The 16,792-nt window shown below is 41.7% G+C and overlaps 1 protein-coding gene across 2 annotated transcripts in view; it reads right to left on the bottom strand.

Moving 5' to 3' along the window:
- TTC7A (tetratricopeptide repeat domain 7A) overlaps positions 1–16,792 on the bottom strand; it is a 287,398-nt gene that overhangs the window by 176,458 nt on the left and 94,148 nt on the right. For both annotated transcript variants that reach the window (XM_065400900.1, XM_065400899.1), the window contains exon 11: positions 15,733–15,837. In XM_065400900.1, the coding sequence (XP_065256972.1) occupies positions 15,733–15,837 (105 nt within the window). The remainder of the gene's footprint in view (positions 1–15,732; positions 15,838–16,792) is intronic.

Raw genomic sequence — 16,792 nt, 5'->3', positions numbered from 1 at the left:
CTGTTTTAATCAGAAGGTTTCCCCTCAAAATACAACTCACAGATTGAAAGAATGTCACAACTATGCTAATTCATGTCTTGCCTTTTCAATAGGAGATGGCCCGGAGAAGAATTCTCTTGCCTCCTTCCATTTGCTTGATTTTTGTTTACCCCGCTCCCCCCATACAAATGCCCTGCACACAGTTTACCACCCCTGCTACATGAGGGTTGGACCAGGGTTCCCTGACAGTTCATAATCCCAGGTTAGCCTGGTAGGGTAGTTGAAGAGTGAGTATCTCTCTTTGCAAAGAAGAAAAATTAAAGGACCCACAGATAAATGGGTGCCAATTTGCCCAAAGTTCCAGATTGTTTGGAACCAGAGTTCTGGTTCAGGCCCAGCTGTGCTTTAAACAGTGAAACACTTCTTCATTGTCCAAAGTTTGTAACATGAAAAAAGAAAGCGGCAGGGGAAGGAGAAGAACCTTTGGGACATTATGACTTAGGCCTGGTCTATACAAGAAAGTATATAGTTATACTGGTATAACCACCTCCCATTTGGACACTATTATTCCAACAGAAAAATGATATTTTTTGTTTTGCAGTTTAGCAACCTAATGATTTCAGCTAAATTTTAAAAAAAGGGGGTAGGGATGTCTTATAACAAGGTAAGTGTCTACACAGAGGTTATACCAGTATAACTATATTCATATTTTGGCTTATTCAAAAAAAACCCTTCCAGTGTAGATAAGGCCTTACTGGATAGAGGACACAGACTGACAGATGTTATAGGAGGTTAAAGTGCATTTTATCTTGTTTAAATATTTGCCACTGGGCAGGCACCAATTACATGTTTTCAAACAAGAATGCCGGGCCTCTTGGCTTTTTACATACAGCTGTACCACAAGTTTGCGTTTGTGGGCATGAGTTTCCTTGTATTTGTCAACATCTGCTTTTGCTGTGCAATCTTTTCTGTGAAAACCTCAGAGCAGTTTTACTTCCTCTGTTAAAATGAAAGAAATATGGAAAACAAAGCACTCTTGCCCTCCCTCTGGGCTAAGCACACTGTCACACCCAGACTCTACTGCCCCGATGCCAGAAGGCTTCAAGTTCAGAACCCAAATTTTGATCTAACATGTTGCACTGCTTCTAGACCACTAGGCCAGCCACGTTTAGTATTTTAAGGGTCCAATGCTACAAGTGCTGTGCACCCTCACATGGTACAGATTTTAATGGGAATTGAGGTCACTCAGCACCTCACAGGCTCAGGGTCTAAGATGGCAAATACTTAGGTCCATCTTTCCTATTCTAGCACAGAGACCGTTCTGCCATTTTGGAGAAGCTGCGCAGCTGCAAAGCTAACTGGTAGTTCCACTGATCACAGACTGGAGACTAATGAAAACATAAAACACAGGTGCCGGTAAAACAGAACGTAAAAGACAGCTACTAATCATAAAGGACTTGGCATTGTTATTGGTTATTGTCCAAAATCATCAGTCAATCCTTTTAAAATACAGTTTCCTTAACTGTCCTTAGAAAGGATCAAGATTGTGGACAGAAAACACTTCACTGCCAGCCAGATCGTTGGGCAGCGATCGATCCCGTCGACGCCTGTACTCCTGCTCGGCGAGAGGCACAGGCAGAGTCGATGGGGGAGCGGCAGCAGTGGACTCATCGTAGTGAAGACACCACCGCAGTAAGTAGATCTAAGTACGTCAACTTCAGCTATGTTATTCATGTAGCTAAAGTTGCGTAACTTAGATCAATCCCCCCCATTGTGTAGACCAGGCCTACGTTTCTAAGGTTAGAGAAAGAGCTGTGGCTAATCCTTGAGAGCCCCAGAATATGCCTCATTAGCCTACAGGATAGACTGCACATCCTGTCAGCACCAATCAACAGTGTCAGCTCTGGTTAAGAGCCAGATAGCAGACTGTTATTGGAAAGATCCTGCTTGGGACCTCTGTTTATAAATTTGGGGGGAAGGTTTGAAGGTTTTGTTTGGAATTGAACCATTCTTGAGACAAACAGTAAAGACTTAACTGAAATGCATTTTCTTAGTATTCAGCCTTGTCAGATCTCAGCAGTTTAGTATCTCCTTAATATCCAGAGAAGTCTCTTGCAATGAAGCAAAGCCTGCCAGAAATGTACCAGCAGACCAGAAATTTTCATTCTGCTTATGAACAGAAACTATTTCAGTTAATACACAATTCTACCAGGGATTTTTTAGTTGTCTGATTTGAAGATATTTAGCTGTTATATACTAAATTAAAATGATATGTTATTACCAGAAGAATTAATATTTAGCAGTTCATACAAACACAAGGAAATATTTATTGAAAATGCAAATATGAAATAAGGATACTAAGTTAAAAAGCGAAGAAGCATCTCCATTCTTTGCATAGATCAGTGGTTTTCAACATTTTTTATTTGCGGACCCCTAAAAAATTTCAAATGGCAGTGTGGACTCCTTTGGAAATCTTAGACATAATTCTAAGTTCTAAGAAAATCACTGTTCTATGGTAACGACAACCTTTTGCGGACCCCTTAGACATAGTTTGCAGACCACAGGTTGAAAACTGCTGGCATAGATCATTCACTAGTTATAGAGAGCCATAGAGCCACACCTTTGGCCAGTCTGTGCCTGCTAGGTCTAGACAGAGATGCTCTCTTTTTCTGTATATTTAGAAGAGCAGGCTTAACACCAAAGGCACTTTGTCTGATCCAAAGCCTATTGAATTCAATAGGAAGATTCCCATTGACTTCAACAGGGCTTTAATCAGGTCCTAAAAGTTCCTGTTATACTGGAAAGACTGGGGTCCTCCCTCTTTAACACCCCAGTCCAGCAAAAGCACATTCTTAACTTTAAGCACATGAGCAGTCCTGCTGCCCGTATACTTAAGTGTAAGCATATGCTTAAGGGTTTTGGTGGACTGGGCCCAAAGTGAATAGAAGCAAAAAATATCCCAGCACTCATCATGGGAAAAAATTAGCCCCCTGAAGAAGTAATAATTTGGGTGAATTCTTCTGCCCTCTGGGGCCTTATGCAAGACACCTTACCTCACCTACCAGGAGAGACATACCTCACCATAGAGAGCTATACTCTTACACATCCACTTTCTCTCATTCATACTCTCCTTCACGCTCTTCATTTCTTCTTCCCTTCTTATTACTCTCATGTTAACAACACATCAAAAATACCCAGGGACAACTGTGCAGTAGGTAAATCCCTTATCAATTGGGGAGTTTGTGAAATGAACAGATTTTAAGGAGGGCTATGATAAAGAGGGATGCGCCTTGAAGCACAATGACAGGGGGAGGGGGTAAAAGGATGAAAGAAGCTCCAAAAATGAGACTAGAAGGAATAAAAGAAATAGTTAGGAGATATGACTGGGTGGAATTTAAGGATTAAGGGAGCTAATAAGAGGAGTGGACAGCAGAGATGTGTGAAGACAGTCTTGCCAAGCCCTGAAGGTGAGAACAAGAAGCTTGCATTTGATGTAGGAAAGAACCAGGAAAAAGGATGAGGCAGAGAAAGAGCCAGATAAGGGATTCTATGGGGGAGACATGGGGAGAAGAGCAAAAAGGAAGATGATCTCAGCTGCAGTAGTCTAAATGAAATGATGGGCTAGGAGCTGAGATGCAGACATTTTAGCTTCTGATTTGCTTATGAACTGGTCACTATACATATTTGCTATTCAGGCTGTATGACTGGCCACGTACATCAGCTGGCATTGTTTCCTTTCCCTAACTAGATGACCTAAGTTTTATAAATAGGAGGCACACCATTCATTTTTCCTGCTTGCAAGTTATCCAAGACCATTTGTAAATATTTATTCAGACAAGTATTAATGGCATTTTGGCTTTCTACAGAGATTCCTGCGAATACAAACGTGGTCACCCGAAGGCTGCTTTGAGAATAAAGGGACTTGCAAACTCCAGCAAAGCTAATCGGCTGGTTATATTCACAAGAACATTCACAAATCCTTTTTTTGCACTGTTCAGCCATTGCCACTCCTGCTGTGACTGCCACCCCCCCCCCCCCGCCCCCAATTCTTAGAGAGCCTGAAAACCTGCAAACCTTTCATTCACATCAACATTCACTAGGCCTCAGCTCTCAAACAGAAATGTTTCCTGATGTGCCTGCATTCCAGGTGGAGAACTCACTCACTACAGATTTTACAGATATGCCAGCTGTCATTCTGGGCTTGTCTAAACAAACCCTTAGTTTGTCACATCGGTGGCGTGACTCTATCCCACACTAGCGTGTTGTGCACTAAGTGTCCATGTGGAAACTGTGGCAGTGCACTAGAAATTCCCTAGAGTGCTCTGATCTACCCCACTTTGAAAGGGGAGCAGATCAAAGCACCCTAAGGAACTTTTAGTGTGCGGAAGCATGGTTCACATGGACACTTAGTGCACGGCAAGCTAGTGCAGGATACATCCACACCCTGGTCTGCCATGAACTAAGTGTTCACGTTGACAAGCCCTCGGTTAGAAGGATCCAAGAGAGACAACAGTTGCAGCAGGATTAGGTGGCAGATGGGGTTGGGGATAAATCATGAACCAACCATTCCCACTAAGCTGCCAAGGATCATGGGACCAAGAGTGTAGCGCTTCAGTACAACTGAAAACTAATCTAATGGAGACATAGTTAATTTCAAATGGGGCCCAATACTAGGGTCACAAACCCTGGGGTGGACCATTTGGATCAACCATTTGGTTGCAAGCTACAGCTGGTGCCAGCAAGCCTGGAGATATAGAATCTGACCACAGCTCCTCAAGGGGCAGGAACTGGGCATTCTTTTGTGTTTGGAAAATGCATAGCCCATTATGGGCACTACCAAAAGCAAACTAATAATAGTGAATCCTAGCTCTAAGAACATGCTACGGGTGATGAGAGGTTAAACATTTCAGGTGTGGAACCTCAATGTGACACCTGGTAAAGAAAAAAAAATCCTTGGGCATCAGCTTACAGGCAACAGCCTGAATGTAATTTAATTTCTTTCCTCCTCCTCCTTTTTTTATTTTTAGTTCTCTCAGAAGCAAGTGGAATCTAAGCCTGAAATCTGTTCTGACACAGCCTCAAAGCTTCCCAGAAATGAGAGACAGACACAGATACACAGAGCCTCTTCTGCATGCTCCATGTTGAATAGGGAAAGAAGAGAGCAACAGCAGCAGAACAGGACTACAGACTGCAGGGTGGAGCCCAGGAAGCTGAAAAATGACATGAGGTTAAAAACAAAGATACCCAAAGCTACAGTAAAGCACTGCTAATTCTCACACTGCATTATTTCATTATTTGTCAGAGGGAGTTTGGATGACTGGCTAACTACTCCTCTAGGCCACAGGGAAGCACACTCAGCTCTCAGAAAAATGTGTTACCAAGCTGTGAACTGCCACTGATGATATAATAATCTGGGTTATTCCCCCCCCACCCCCCGCATCCTCTTTGATGGAAGGTGAACAGTTGTTAGTAGCATAATCCTGAGAGCTGTCTTCCCTGAAATAGAGAGTGCCTGTTCCAGCAAACCAGGTTATTTGACCAGAGCTTTTGGTGTGTACTTGAGCCAAGCCCATGGGCACACTGACAAGGGTGAGGGAACAGCAGATGTTGTCTCCTGGCATACAGCCACCCATCTGGTTTTTAACTGGCTCAACTTATTTATCAAAAGGTTGAAGCCCCACCACACTGAATCTGCATTCATAAACAGGCACTGCTGCTCCCACAGGTACTCGGGACAGGCAGGCAAACTGATGGCCTAGAGCAGTAGGATGAGGACAGCTTTACAGATGAAAACAAGGATAGTGGCAGGTACAGTCACATTAGACTAGGGCAACAGAGTAGAGAAGCATCTAATAGGATGGGAAAAGTTGGGACATTTCAAACAATCTCACCGTTGCTTTGGTCTTTAATTTTAATTGTAACAAGAATAGGACTGGGGTTTTTTATGATTATTAAATTTCTGTATTGGATTTTAGGCAGCGATACAATTATTCAATCAATTCAAAGAAGAGGGGATGTTGCAGCCCAAAGAGAGAAAAAAGAAATAAAAAGCACACAGTGGACAAAGAGAAGAAAAGAAGAAGTGAATGAGAGGAGGCCCATGGGGTGTTCAGTGACTAACAGACAAAGTGGAAGTATAATACAGGGGTTTGCAGCATACAGAATGGCTCACTGATTACACTGCTCTACAGCCAAAATGCTTCTGAAATAAATGTAGTCAAACTTTACTAATTCTGGGTCACTGAGAACGAAAATGATGCTTAAAATTGTTGATTGGCTCTAGTTTTCAAGTATCAGAGGGGTAGCCGTGTTAGTCTGAATCTGTAAAAAGCAACAGAGGGTCCTGTGGCACCTTTAAGACTAACAGAAGTATTGGGAGCATAAGCTATCGTGGGTAAGAACCTCACTTCTTGCATCTGAAGAAGTGAGGTTCTTACCCGCGATAGCTTATGCTCCCAATACTTCTGTTAGTCTTAAAGGTGCCACAGGACCCTCTGTTGCTTTTTCTAGTTTTCAAGATATGCTATTGGGTCAGTATATACGACCCTTGACTTGGGAATGGCGGAGGATAAGTGAGTTATAAAGGGAAGGGATCTCAATTTAAACCAGAAATGACTAAAATACATCTTTGACTGGATCTATGAATAAATCTATGACTGGGTTTGGACAGTACTTGCTTTTTAGGCAAAACAATGAATGATGCAATCTGAAGCTGGTATTGCATCATACATGATATGAATTGCATCATGTTATTCCTAGAAGTCATGGATGATGCAATCATAACGAAGCTTACATCACTCTGCTGAACAAATTGCCCTATATCAGCTCTAGAAATCATACAGTGTCGTGCTCTCTTATTTGTCAGTGTTTGATTTTGCAAAGGGACACATTTCTGTTTAGCCAAAGTGAGCAGAGATGCCTCGTACTTGTGTGAACAGTGCAGGTAACTTCTGCTATGTTTGTGGTGAAGTGACTTTTGCATCACAAAAGCGCAGTATAACCATTATGGTTAAGAAAGCTTATCACCTTTATTTTGGCTGCAAAATTGGAGATCAGGACAAGAGGTGGGCCCCACACATATGCTGTAACACTTGTGCAACAAATCTTCGCCAGTGGTTGAACAGGAAAAGGAAATCTATGCCTTTTGCAGTGCCAATCATTTGGAGAGAGCCAACAGATCATACCAGCAATTGTTACTTCTGCATGGTGCCTCCAGTTGGGAAAGGTGTGTCAAAGAAGAAAAAGTGGACTGTGCATTATCCAAACATTCCATCAGCTATACGCCCAGTACCCCACGGAGAAGGACTGCCGGTTCCTGATGCACCAGAATCATTCTCACTTGAGTCAGACGAGGAAGAGGAAGAGGATGAAACTTCTGGTCCTGAACCATCAATGTCACAGGACCCACATTTTCTCCCATCCTCCTCCTCTGAACCACACCTCATAACACAAGGTGAACTGAATGACCTTGTCAGGGATTTGGAACTACCCAAGAGTAAGGCAGAGCTGTTGGGCTCCAGACTACAGCAGTGGAATCTCCTGGCAGGTGATGTTAGGGTTTCCATGTTCCGTGACCGTCAAAAGGATCTTGTCCCATTCTTCTTCATGGAAGGTGATCTTGTAGCCTGCAACAACATCGATGGTGTGATGGCAACCCTCAACATCGTTCACGATCCAGATGAGTGGAGACTGTTCATTGATTCATCCAAGACGAGTCTTAAAGCTGTTTTACTGCATAATGGCAACGTTTTGCCATCAATTCCAGTTGGTCATGCAGTCCATATGAAGGAAACCTATGACAACATGAAACAACTTTTGAGGTGCATAAACTATGACCAACATCAGTGGCAGCTTTGTGGCGATTTGAAGGTTGTTGCTCTCTTGCTTAGTCTGCAGACTGGATACACAAAGTACTGCTGTTTTCTCTGCGAATGGGATAGTCGTGCAAGAGATTCCCACTACATCAAGAAAGATTGGCCACTCTGACAGTCATTGGAGCCTGGGAGGAAAAGTGTTCAGCATCCACCACTTGTTGAATCAAGGAAGATTTTGTTACCACCCTTACACATCAAGCTGGGTCTGATGAAGAACTTTGTCAAGGCCATTGACAAAACACAAGCAGCTTTCAAGTACCTCCGTGGAAAATTTCCAAGGTTAAGTAAAGCTAAGATAAAGGAAGGTGTCTTTGTTGGTCCTCAGATTCGTGAACTTCTTCGAGATGATGCATTTGACCATGCACTGCGTGGCAAGGAAAAGACGGCATGGAAAGCCTTCCAGTTAGTGGCAATAAATTTTCTCGGAAACAACAAGGCAGACATCTACAGGTTGTTGGTGGAAAACCTCCTCAAGGCCTTGGTTGCAACATGTCACTAAAGATACATTTTTTGCACTCTCATCTAGATTTTTTTCCACCGAACTGCGGAGCAGTGAGCGACGAGCACGGCGAGCGATTTCACCAGGACATTGCAACAATGGAGAAACGCTATCAGGGCAAATGGAGCCCATCAATGCTTGCAGACTATTGCTGGACAGTGACAAGAGATGCTCCAGTTAATGAATACAAGAGACAAGCCAAGAAGCGCCGAGTAGACACTGAATAGGACTAAACTAAGTACATAATAGTTTTTTGCCTTTTGTTTCATAATAAATTTTACTTATATAACCCTTTTGCTGATTTTTAAAGTGTTACATAAACAGGACAGGTGAAATATTATCATGTAAAGCAACCATAAACACATGAAAAGACCTAGGTTTACAATTTATGATTAAAACTCTACTATCTACACAATATACATAGACATAAAATGTAAAAACTTAAATATCTTAGAAACAGTAGCCAATCAGTTGTTTTAATTGTCATATTTGAATTCAGCACATCAAAATACATAATAAATAGCACATTTTATCTCTGAAGCAGACGACTTCTCAAAAATTGTTTGTAGACCAGTGACACATGACAAGAAACTAAGCCCATATGTTTTAAACTTGGTTGAATCTGTTAAGTATTTTGTGCCACCCTTTCCAATGCTGCCAAATTATATGGCACCCAAGTCCAGCCCTCTGCATGGGGCTCTTGAGGTCTTACCTTTCTGCAGTATTAGCTGTTCAATCACCAGGGAGGCACATAGAAGCTAGCATTCTTGGTAGTCCCTGGCATTGAGAGACTTTGGGCTTGTCTACATTACCTGCTGGATCAATGGGCAGCGATCGATCCAGTGGGGGTTGATTTATTGCGTCTAGTCTAGACACGATAAATCAACTGCTGAGCGCTCTCCTGTCGACTCCGGTACTCCATAAGGGCGAGAGGCACAGGCGGAGTCAACGGGAGAGAGTCAGCCGTCGACTTACCGCAGTGAAGATACCGCAGTAAGTAGATCTAAGTACGTCGACTTCAGCTACATTATTCACGTGGCTGAAGTTGCATAACTTAGATCGATTCTTCCCCCCCCCCCCCCCCCCCCAGTGTAGACCAGGCCTTTGAAATTGCTCCAGTATGAACAGCTGTGGCATGAGTGGGAACCATCATTTAGAGTAGTGGTTCTCAACCTTTCCAGACTACCGTACCTCTTTCAGGAGACTGATTTGTTTTTCGTACCCCCAAGTTTCGCCTCACTTAAAACTACTTGCTTACAAAATCAGACATAAAAATACACAAGTGTTGTAGCACACTATTACAGAAACATTGCTTCCTTTCTCATTTTGACCACATAATTCTAAAATAAATCAATTGGAATATAAATACTGTACTTACATCTCAGTGTATAGTATAGAGAGCAGAATAAACAAGTTATAGCCTGTATGAAATTTTAGTTTGTACTGACTTCACTAGTGCTTTTTATGTAGCCTGTTGTAAAACTAGGCAACTATCTAGATGAGTTGATGTACCACCTGGAAGATCTCTGTGTACCCGAGGTTGAGAACCACTGGTTTAAAGGGTAGGGAAAATCCTGGAACAATTCTTTACCCACAGAGTATTCCCACGGCACCTGAAACAGTGTCTGACCCAAAACCTACCAGTGCCAATAGGCATCAGTGTCCTTTAGCTATTTACACATACTGGTCAGAGACCAATAGAGACAGAAGAGTGTTTTCTACTGAGACTCATCTCCCGACTTCCAGTCTAGTGCCCTAGTCACTAGCCCATGCTACCTGTCACTATTAAAGCTAATCCCAGACTAGACTTCATTTGGCTCCATGATTTTTTAAAGCTCTACAATGACCTCCCTAGAATTCATAAAGAAGCAGACGGCATAGGAAGGTCTCCCCATTGAAGCCAATCCTTTAAGGGAGATTAATAACATGAGAGAGTCCGGAGCTGCAAGATGTTCAGAATTTGGTGCATGTTTGTAGTCATTAGCTCATCCATATGTATTTGTACAATTGGACCTTGAACATAATTAGGGACACGGAACTACTTCAATTCAAATTTGAAATTATTATTATTGACAACACCAACTTGTGCTGTGATCCCATAAGATTTCACAAACTCTGCAAAATTGGGTAAAGTCAGCACTCGGCTGGGAGAATTATAAGGAATGGTGGGTGCATCAGGAAGCAGCTCTAGTAGTTTAGTAGGTGGCTCTCTTTTCTTTGAATTCATACAGGACAAATGCCTGAACATTGAGGGAGTGGCCTAGTGGTGCAGACTGTGTCAGCTTTCCAATGAAAATAACAAATGATTTGATCATCTGCAATTGTTTAAAATCTCATAGCACTTTCTGTAAGATAGTTTAAAGATGACTGGCTAGACATCACTAGGATCTGCATTACTCATTCCAGGCTGAACATAGCCCACGAGCTAGAACACAGTTTGTCCCTATCCATGTTAGCTGGCCAAATTGTTGCACTGGAGCCATGTTTTAAAAGATTTATAAACTGGTTCAGCAAACTGTGCTTGGGACCCAGGGCAGATAGGACCTCAAATCGCCTTTGGCCCAATGAAACACTTTAAATATATTGTACCACATATGGATGTGGAATAAACTGAAAGTTATAGCTTGTCCCAGAAAGATTTTAAATCTCAGGGGCACTGTTAATCATAGGTCCCATTGTGTCTCTGAATAGGCAAGAGTGATCTGTACAGGTGTACGAGTTTTAGCACTTTTCTGCTCCCTTGAGGCAGCTCTTTTAGGCCCTTAGACTAATGAAATATTGATTTGCTGTGCACTCCACACTTTTCTATTTGTGAAAACCTATAATTCTAATATAGACTGAACAAGACATTACTTACTGCTCAGTGTGGGTCCAATCTTAGGAGTAACTGGGCTCTCTGGGGAACAGATCAGAACAGAACTGGGCTCTTTGGGGAACAGATCATCTGCCGGTGTAAATCAGCACAGCTCCAGTGAAATCAATGGAGCTATGCCAAGTTACATCAGCTGAGGATCTGGCTCTTAATGTCAACAGGAGCTGAGGGTATTCAGCTCTTTTCTGGTTCTGTATGTATTGATTTGCATGGTGTAGTATTAAAGTATATGTTTATTTCAATTTACTTTGCACTGGAGATCTCTTTATAGATGCATAATGGGCATTTTGGACACACTAAATCACATTGGCGCATTCAAAATTTTTATTTATTTTTGTTTTTTAAAGTGTTCTGGGATACTGTGTACAAAGCTGGTACTATAAATTAAATGATTGCTTGATTAACCAGCAAAGAAACAGTTCTGTACTCCCCATGACACACTACAATTATCCAGACGCATAAATGGTGTTGAAATGATTTCAGTTGCTAACGGTACAAAATAAGATTAAAGTACTGCTTGCATCTGGACAGTAAACTAGCAGGGTGTAGCAATGCACCAAAAGCACACAGTAGAGAGACAAAGAAAGCACGAGTTTGCTTTTTCATTTGTATAAATGATGTTCTTATTTCACCCTTTTTCTGGCTAAATGGCAACCAAATACTTCTATTTATTTCATAATTCAACTAATAATACACTAGTCACATTTCCAGCAAGTTAGGAATTAACCAGATCTTACACTTCCTGAAAACCAAAGTGTGTATTAATGTTTACAACAAAAAAGTTAATATTTTTTCCATTAGACTGTTCAATTAAATATTGATCCTGTTCTCTATTTACAGTGCCATTGATCACTGCTTTTCTAACTTGTTCAGCTTCAGTTTAGAATGATTTAATTCTAATTTTATTACCATGTAATTTAAATGCACATAATTACTGTAATTATGACATTTAGGGAAACAGCTCTCCCAAGGCAGAAGATCTTTTTAAGTTTACTGGCAAACCTACTTTTGCTGACAGAAGAATAGGTTACTACCTACTAGTGGATGGGGACTGTGTAAGATTGACTTTTTTTAAATCAATGTCTGTAGTTTTAAAGGGACTCCACCCATTTTTGCCCAGTTTTACATCCCTGCAATCCCATTGACTTCAGTGTCAAGGCAGAATCTAGCCCATTTACTGAAAGGAGAACAACAGTGATTAGTCATATATATATGAATTTTCAATTACCTGACAGTATTTCAGTGCTGTTATCTCCATCTAGTTCCCCATTCTGCCACCATCCATATAATCAGCAGTGCCTTCTTCAGACAGAATACTTACATAGTACAGCACTATTCAGTGTGAGAAATGGTGGCAGAATTGGGCCCTCATGGAATAGTGCTTGCAATTCAGTGAGAGCGGACATTTCCATACTTCATTGGACTGGATCCCATTTAAGGAAGTAAGGGCCTGATCCAAATAGAAAGACTCCCATTGACTCCAGTGGGTTTTAGATAGGCTTTAAATTGGAACACAGAAAATACATCTTGCCATTGGAACAACTGGGTAAACAACTGTTAAACACACATCCCCTCTCTTTCTCAATTCGTGTTTATCTAGGACTCGCTTGTCACTTTGCAATCTGCCATGAGTAAAGGACTGTGCACAGCTGGACTGCCCCAGGAGCAGACCAGGCAAGGAGTTATGACTCACTCACATTTATCTCCCAGACTCTCCTCTTGCTACACCAGCAACATATTACTTTTCATATGTTAGCTGTGCAACGCCTGTGCAGGGAATTATGGGGTACCTTATGCTGCCTTATTCCCTTCCCCCCCATAAGGGAAGATGGCCCTTATTTTTTAATCACTAGATCTTGCCTTATAACAGCTTTGAGTGTCCCTCTAATTCCTCATACACTCCAAAGATTAGGTAGAACAAATTCTAGTATTAAAGGAAATCAGTAGCTGTGAACCCATTCACTGGAATGGCAAGGTGCGTTTCCCAAATCCTAACCTACACCATCAGAATGACAAGATGGCAGCTCATACTTTTCTTTATTAGAGTTATGACACCTTTTAACTTTTTTTAACTGATTAACTCTTCTTTGTATTTAGATGGCTCCAGACTGAGCCTGAATCTATGCCCAGCTGAAGGAGGGCACTCTGGGGTGACAACAGTAGACCAGGTGGGCTGGGGCATCTGCACAGAGGGGAGTGAGGGAGGTGGCTGGGGAATATTAAAAAAAACAAGGAAGTGTACTGTTTCTCTGTTTATACTATCAGCTCTTCAAGGCAGGCACCGTGTCTTTCTATGTGTTTTTATGGTTTCTAGCACAATGATCTTAATTGTGGACTCTATGTGCTCTTGTAATACACATTGCCCTAATAATCATCAACATCATCCTGATGTTTCGTTCAGTGCTGAAATCTAATCAAGTGCTGAAGATTATGCAGTCTGGGCAAAACACAAATTAATGGGGTTCAAATAGTCTTCTAATTTTGCACTTGTAATCTGTAAACTGCAGGTACATTAACTGTGGGAGCAAAAGAGAGGCAACTAATAAGCACCTGATTGCAGGCAAAAAATCAGGTGGCTAGGCCTCTAAATGTTATAATTGGAACCCGTAGTTGCATGTGCATAGTTTGAACCAACAATGGACTGTGAGCACACAATGAAATGGTTGCCATTAGATATTTGATCCTTAATATTTAAAGGGAGGAAGAAAGGAAAGAAGCTAAGCTAGCAGGAAAGCAGTAGCACGATATAGAGTAGACACAAGAATTCTGTTCCATTTCTTTTCCCACAATGTAGTAGCCTAGTCCTTTCATCTCAACAAATATCAAGGGCCCATTTTATTCCAATGGTAGAGGTCTTGGTTACAGCTTCAGTGCCTACAGAAAACATGAGATCATCACAATGATTTTACTTTCAGAACTGAACCTCAAAAGGTTCATTCATTCTAGTATTTCAGTTATATCTGCAGGCTAGTTATAGCAGGAGACTGCATGTATAGCAAGTAATGTGGGAGGAAAATGCAGCCTTCCCTAGTGCAAAGTTTGTGTTTAGCAGGAGGCACAGGATTGTCCATAAGTCAATAAGTATCCATCTGTTAGATGATGGTCATCTGTTTGTGACATTTATAATAGGCAGGAACCCTTTATTAGTATTCTGGCTTTCACTAGATTTATCATTATTGTATAAGGTGGTTTTTGTCTAGGCTTGAGTCCTGCAAGAAGAATCGCTAGGCTGGCTCTCTGAGCTCACATAGAGCCCCGCTGACTTCATGGTCTGTGTGAACGCCTGCCTTAGTGACTTTCCTCACAGGACCAGGACCTAGTTTAAAAAAACTAGGCAGAAGACATTTCCTAATCATGAGCACACCTCAGGATACTCTAGTTCTAAGTGGTGAATCAATTTTTAATCTTGAAAACCATCTGATGAGAAAGGGTAAGCAGAATGTTCAACATAACCTGCTGCCTGTTTGCACTTTGCTTTTTAAAAATCTCTCTTAAGTGTCAGACATTCAATTTCTGAATTTAAAAAAAAAAGAAGAATTTTAGTGCTCTGGAAAGGGGTCAGACTGATCACCATGGAAAGAGACATCCTATCTACTGAACAGGCACAGCCTGGGCAGTAGCAGCAGCAGCTTCCCCATATGGTATCCCCCAGGGGCCTCAATCTTGACCTGGAGGGGCCATCTCTTCAGCGAGATGATATTTCTTGTCTTTTGTCAACTCATGTCAGACCTTTAACATTATAGCACAGCTTTTTTTGGCATGTGGTTGCTTTTGAAAAACATATATTGCCAGATTCTCAGCTGGTGTAAGTTTATGTAGCTCCACTGACTTCAACTGAATTATGCTGATTTACACAGCTAAGGATCTGGCTCCTAGTGTGAAAAAAACTCAGATTTTCCACTCAACCAAAGCAGATTTTTATGATGTTTTCTTTTGTGCCTTTCGCCTCTTTTGTTTTATTTAAAATTTCCATCTGTAATCCCTTATTGGCTGCAGGAAGACAGCGGTGGAAAAGCAAGCTCTCATTCAATTAATTAAACCAAGCAGCAAAAGACTGACAGATGTTTCTGCTTTTTAGGATAATCAGAATTTCACGGGCGCTGTCTCCCACCCCCACTCTGTTTCTGGAGCATGTATTAATGCAACTGAAATACAAAAGCCTGACACAGTGACTCAAGAACAAAGGACTGAGCTGTCCAGCAGAGCTGTATGACTAATAGATGTGGGGCCAGGTTCACTCTACCCCCACCACAGCCGTTAGAATGTGAAGGTTAATGATTTGGATTCTATACTGGAAATTAACCTGAACAAGTAGCCCTAGGCTACCCAGGGAAATAATTCCTGATCATCTTGTATTTTTTCTTTGCTCTACTGTGCCAGTGAATCTCATTTCAAAATTTCACTGCTGATATATATTTCACAGGGTTTGGTGTTTTTTTACTGCACTATGGCACTGGCACTGCAGCACCTAATACATTATGTAAGAAGAATTGCATCAGCTCACTTACCCAGTGCAGTGGCCCAATGCAGACCTTAGCAGCCAGAAGAGGAACCATGGGATCTGCAGGACGCAACTTAGCACACTCTCTGAGCACTGACACAGCATATGCCGACTGGAGGGCGTGGGAAAAACAGGAGTCTGATTAGACAATGCAATTCAGTGAAATGCACACAACAGTTACATTAGTCAGCAAAGATTCATGCATCAGCAACAAGCGAGTTGCTTTGCCCTCCTCCCCCAGCAAGAAACATATTGTTTTCAAAATGCCAAACAGCCAGACCTGGCAGCAAAAGGTGCAAGAGAACAATTTTCCCAATAAGTCAAAACACAGTCTTATACCTAATTCTATTCTTCATCTCCCCCTGGAGCCCTGCAGTAATTCACAGTGACTACAGAGACACCTTCTAGTGACCCTGAAAGGAACTTGGGGAGCCTCCCCTTCAGCTAATTAAATCAAGACAAACTGAATCTTGCAGAGGTTTGGGCATCTAAATCAGTCTCTGTCTGGTGGATTTTGTTTTTGTTCCCTCAAGTTCTGTAGCAAACAGGAATACCACCAGCGGCCCACAGACCACAGAGTTGACTTGACAAATGCAGTACAATGCACTATTCAGCAGGTGCCCAGAGAGAGCAGGCTGGATATGGTCACTATGCCTGGTAGAAGAATCTGAACTTTAATGCAGGTGGTATGAGTAGCGTATGTTAGCTCTCACTGTCTCTCTGGGATTAGGTTACAATTAATGAATAACATTTAATAAATTTAGCTCTTGCATGGCACTTTTCATCTTTAAAGCACTTTACAAACATTAACTAATCTTCAGAACATGCCATGAGGTAGGTACATACTGTAACACACCCATGGCCACCTAGGAATCTCACAGAAATATGGGGACAAAACCCAAAATCTTCTGCTTCAAAAGCACGTGTCCTTAGCACTCAGTCTAAAATAGAGTCTCTATTAGTAGTCTGGGGGTTATGACACGCAGTTGTGCAGTTCTCATTCCAACAACCTAAAGGCAGTAGTACAACAGTAGTAATGTAATACTATCAATAGTCTCATTTTACAG

Source organism: Emys orbicularis, chromosome 3 (assembly GCF_028017835.1).
Source record: "Emys orbicularis isolate rEmyOrb1 chromosome 3, rEmyOrb1.hap1, whole genome shotgun sequence".
Taxonomy (NCBI): Eukaryota; Metazoa; Chordata; order Testudines; family Emydidae; genus Emys; species Emys orbicularis.
This window is presented reverse-complemented; position numbering and strand designations above follow the sequence as displayed.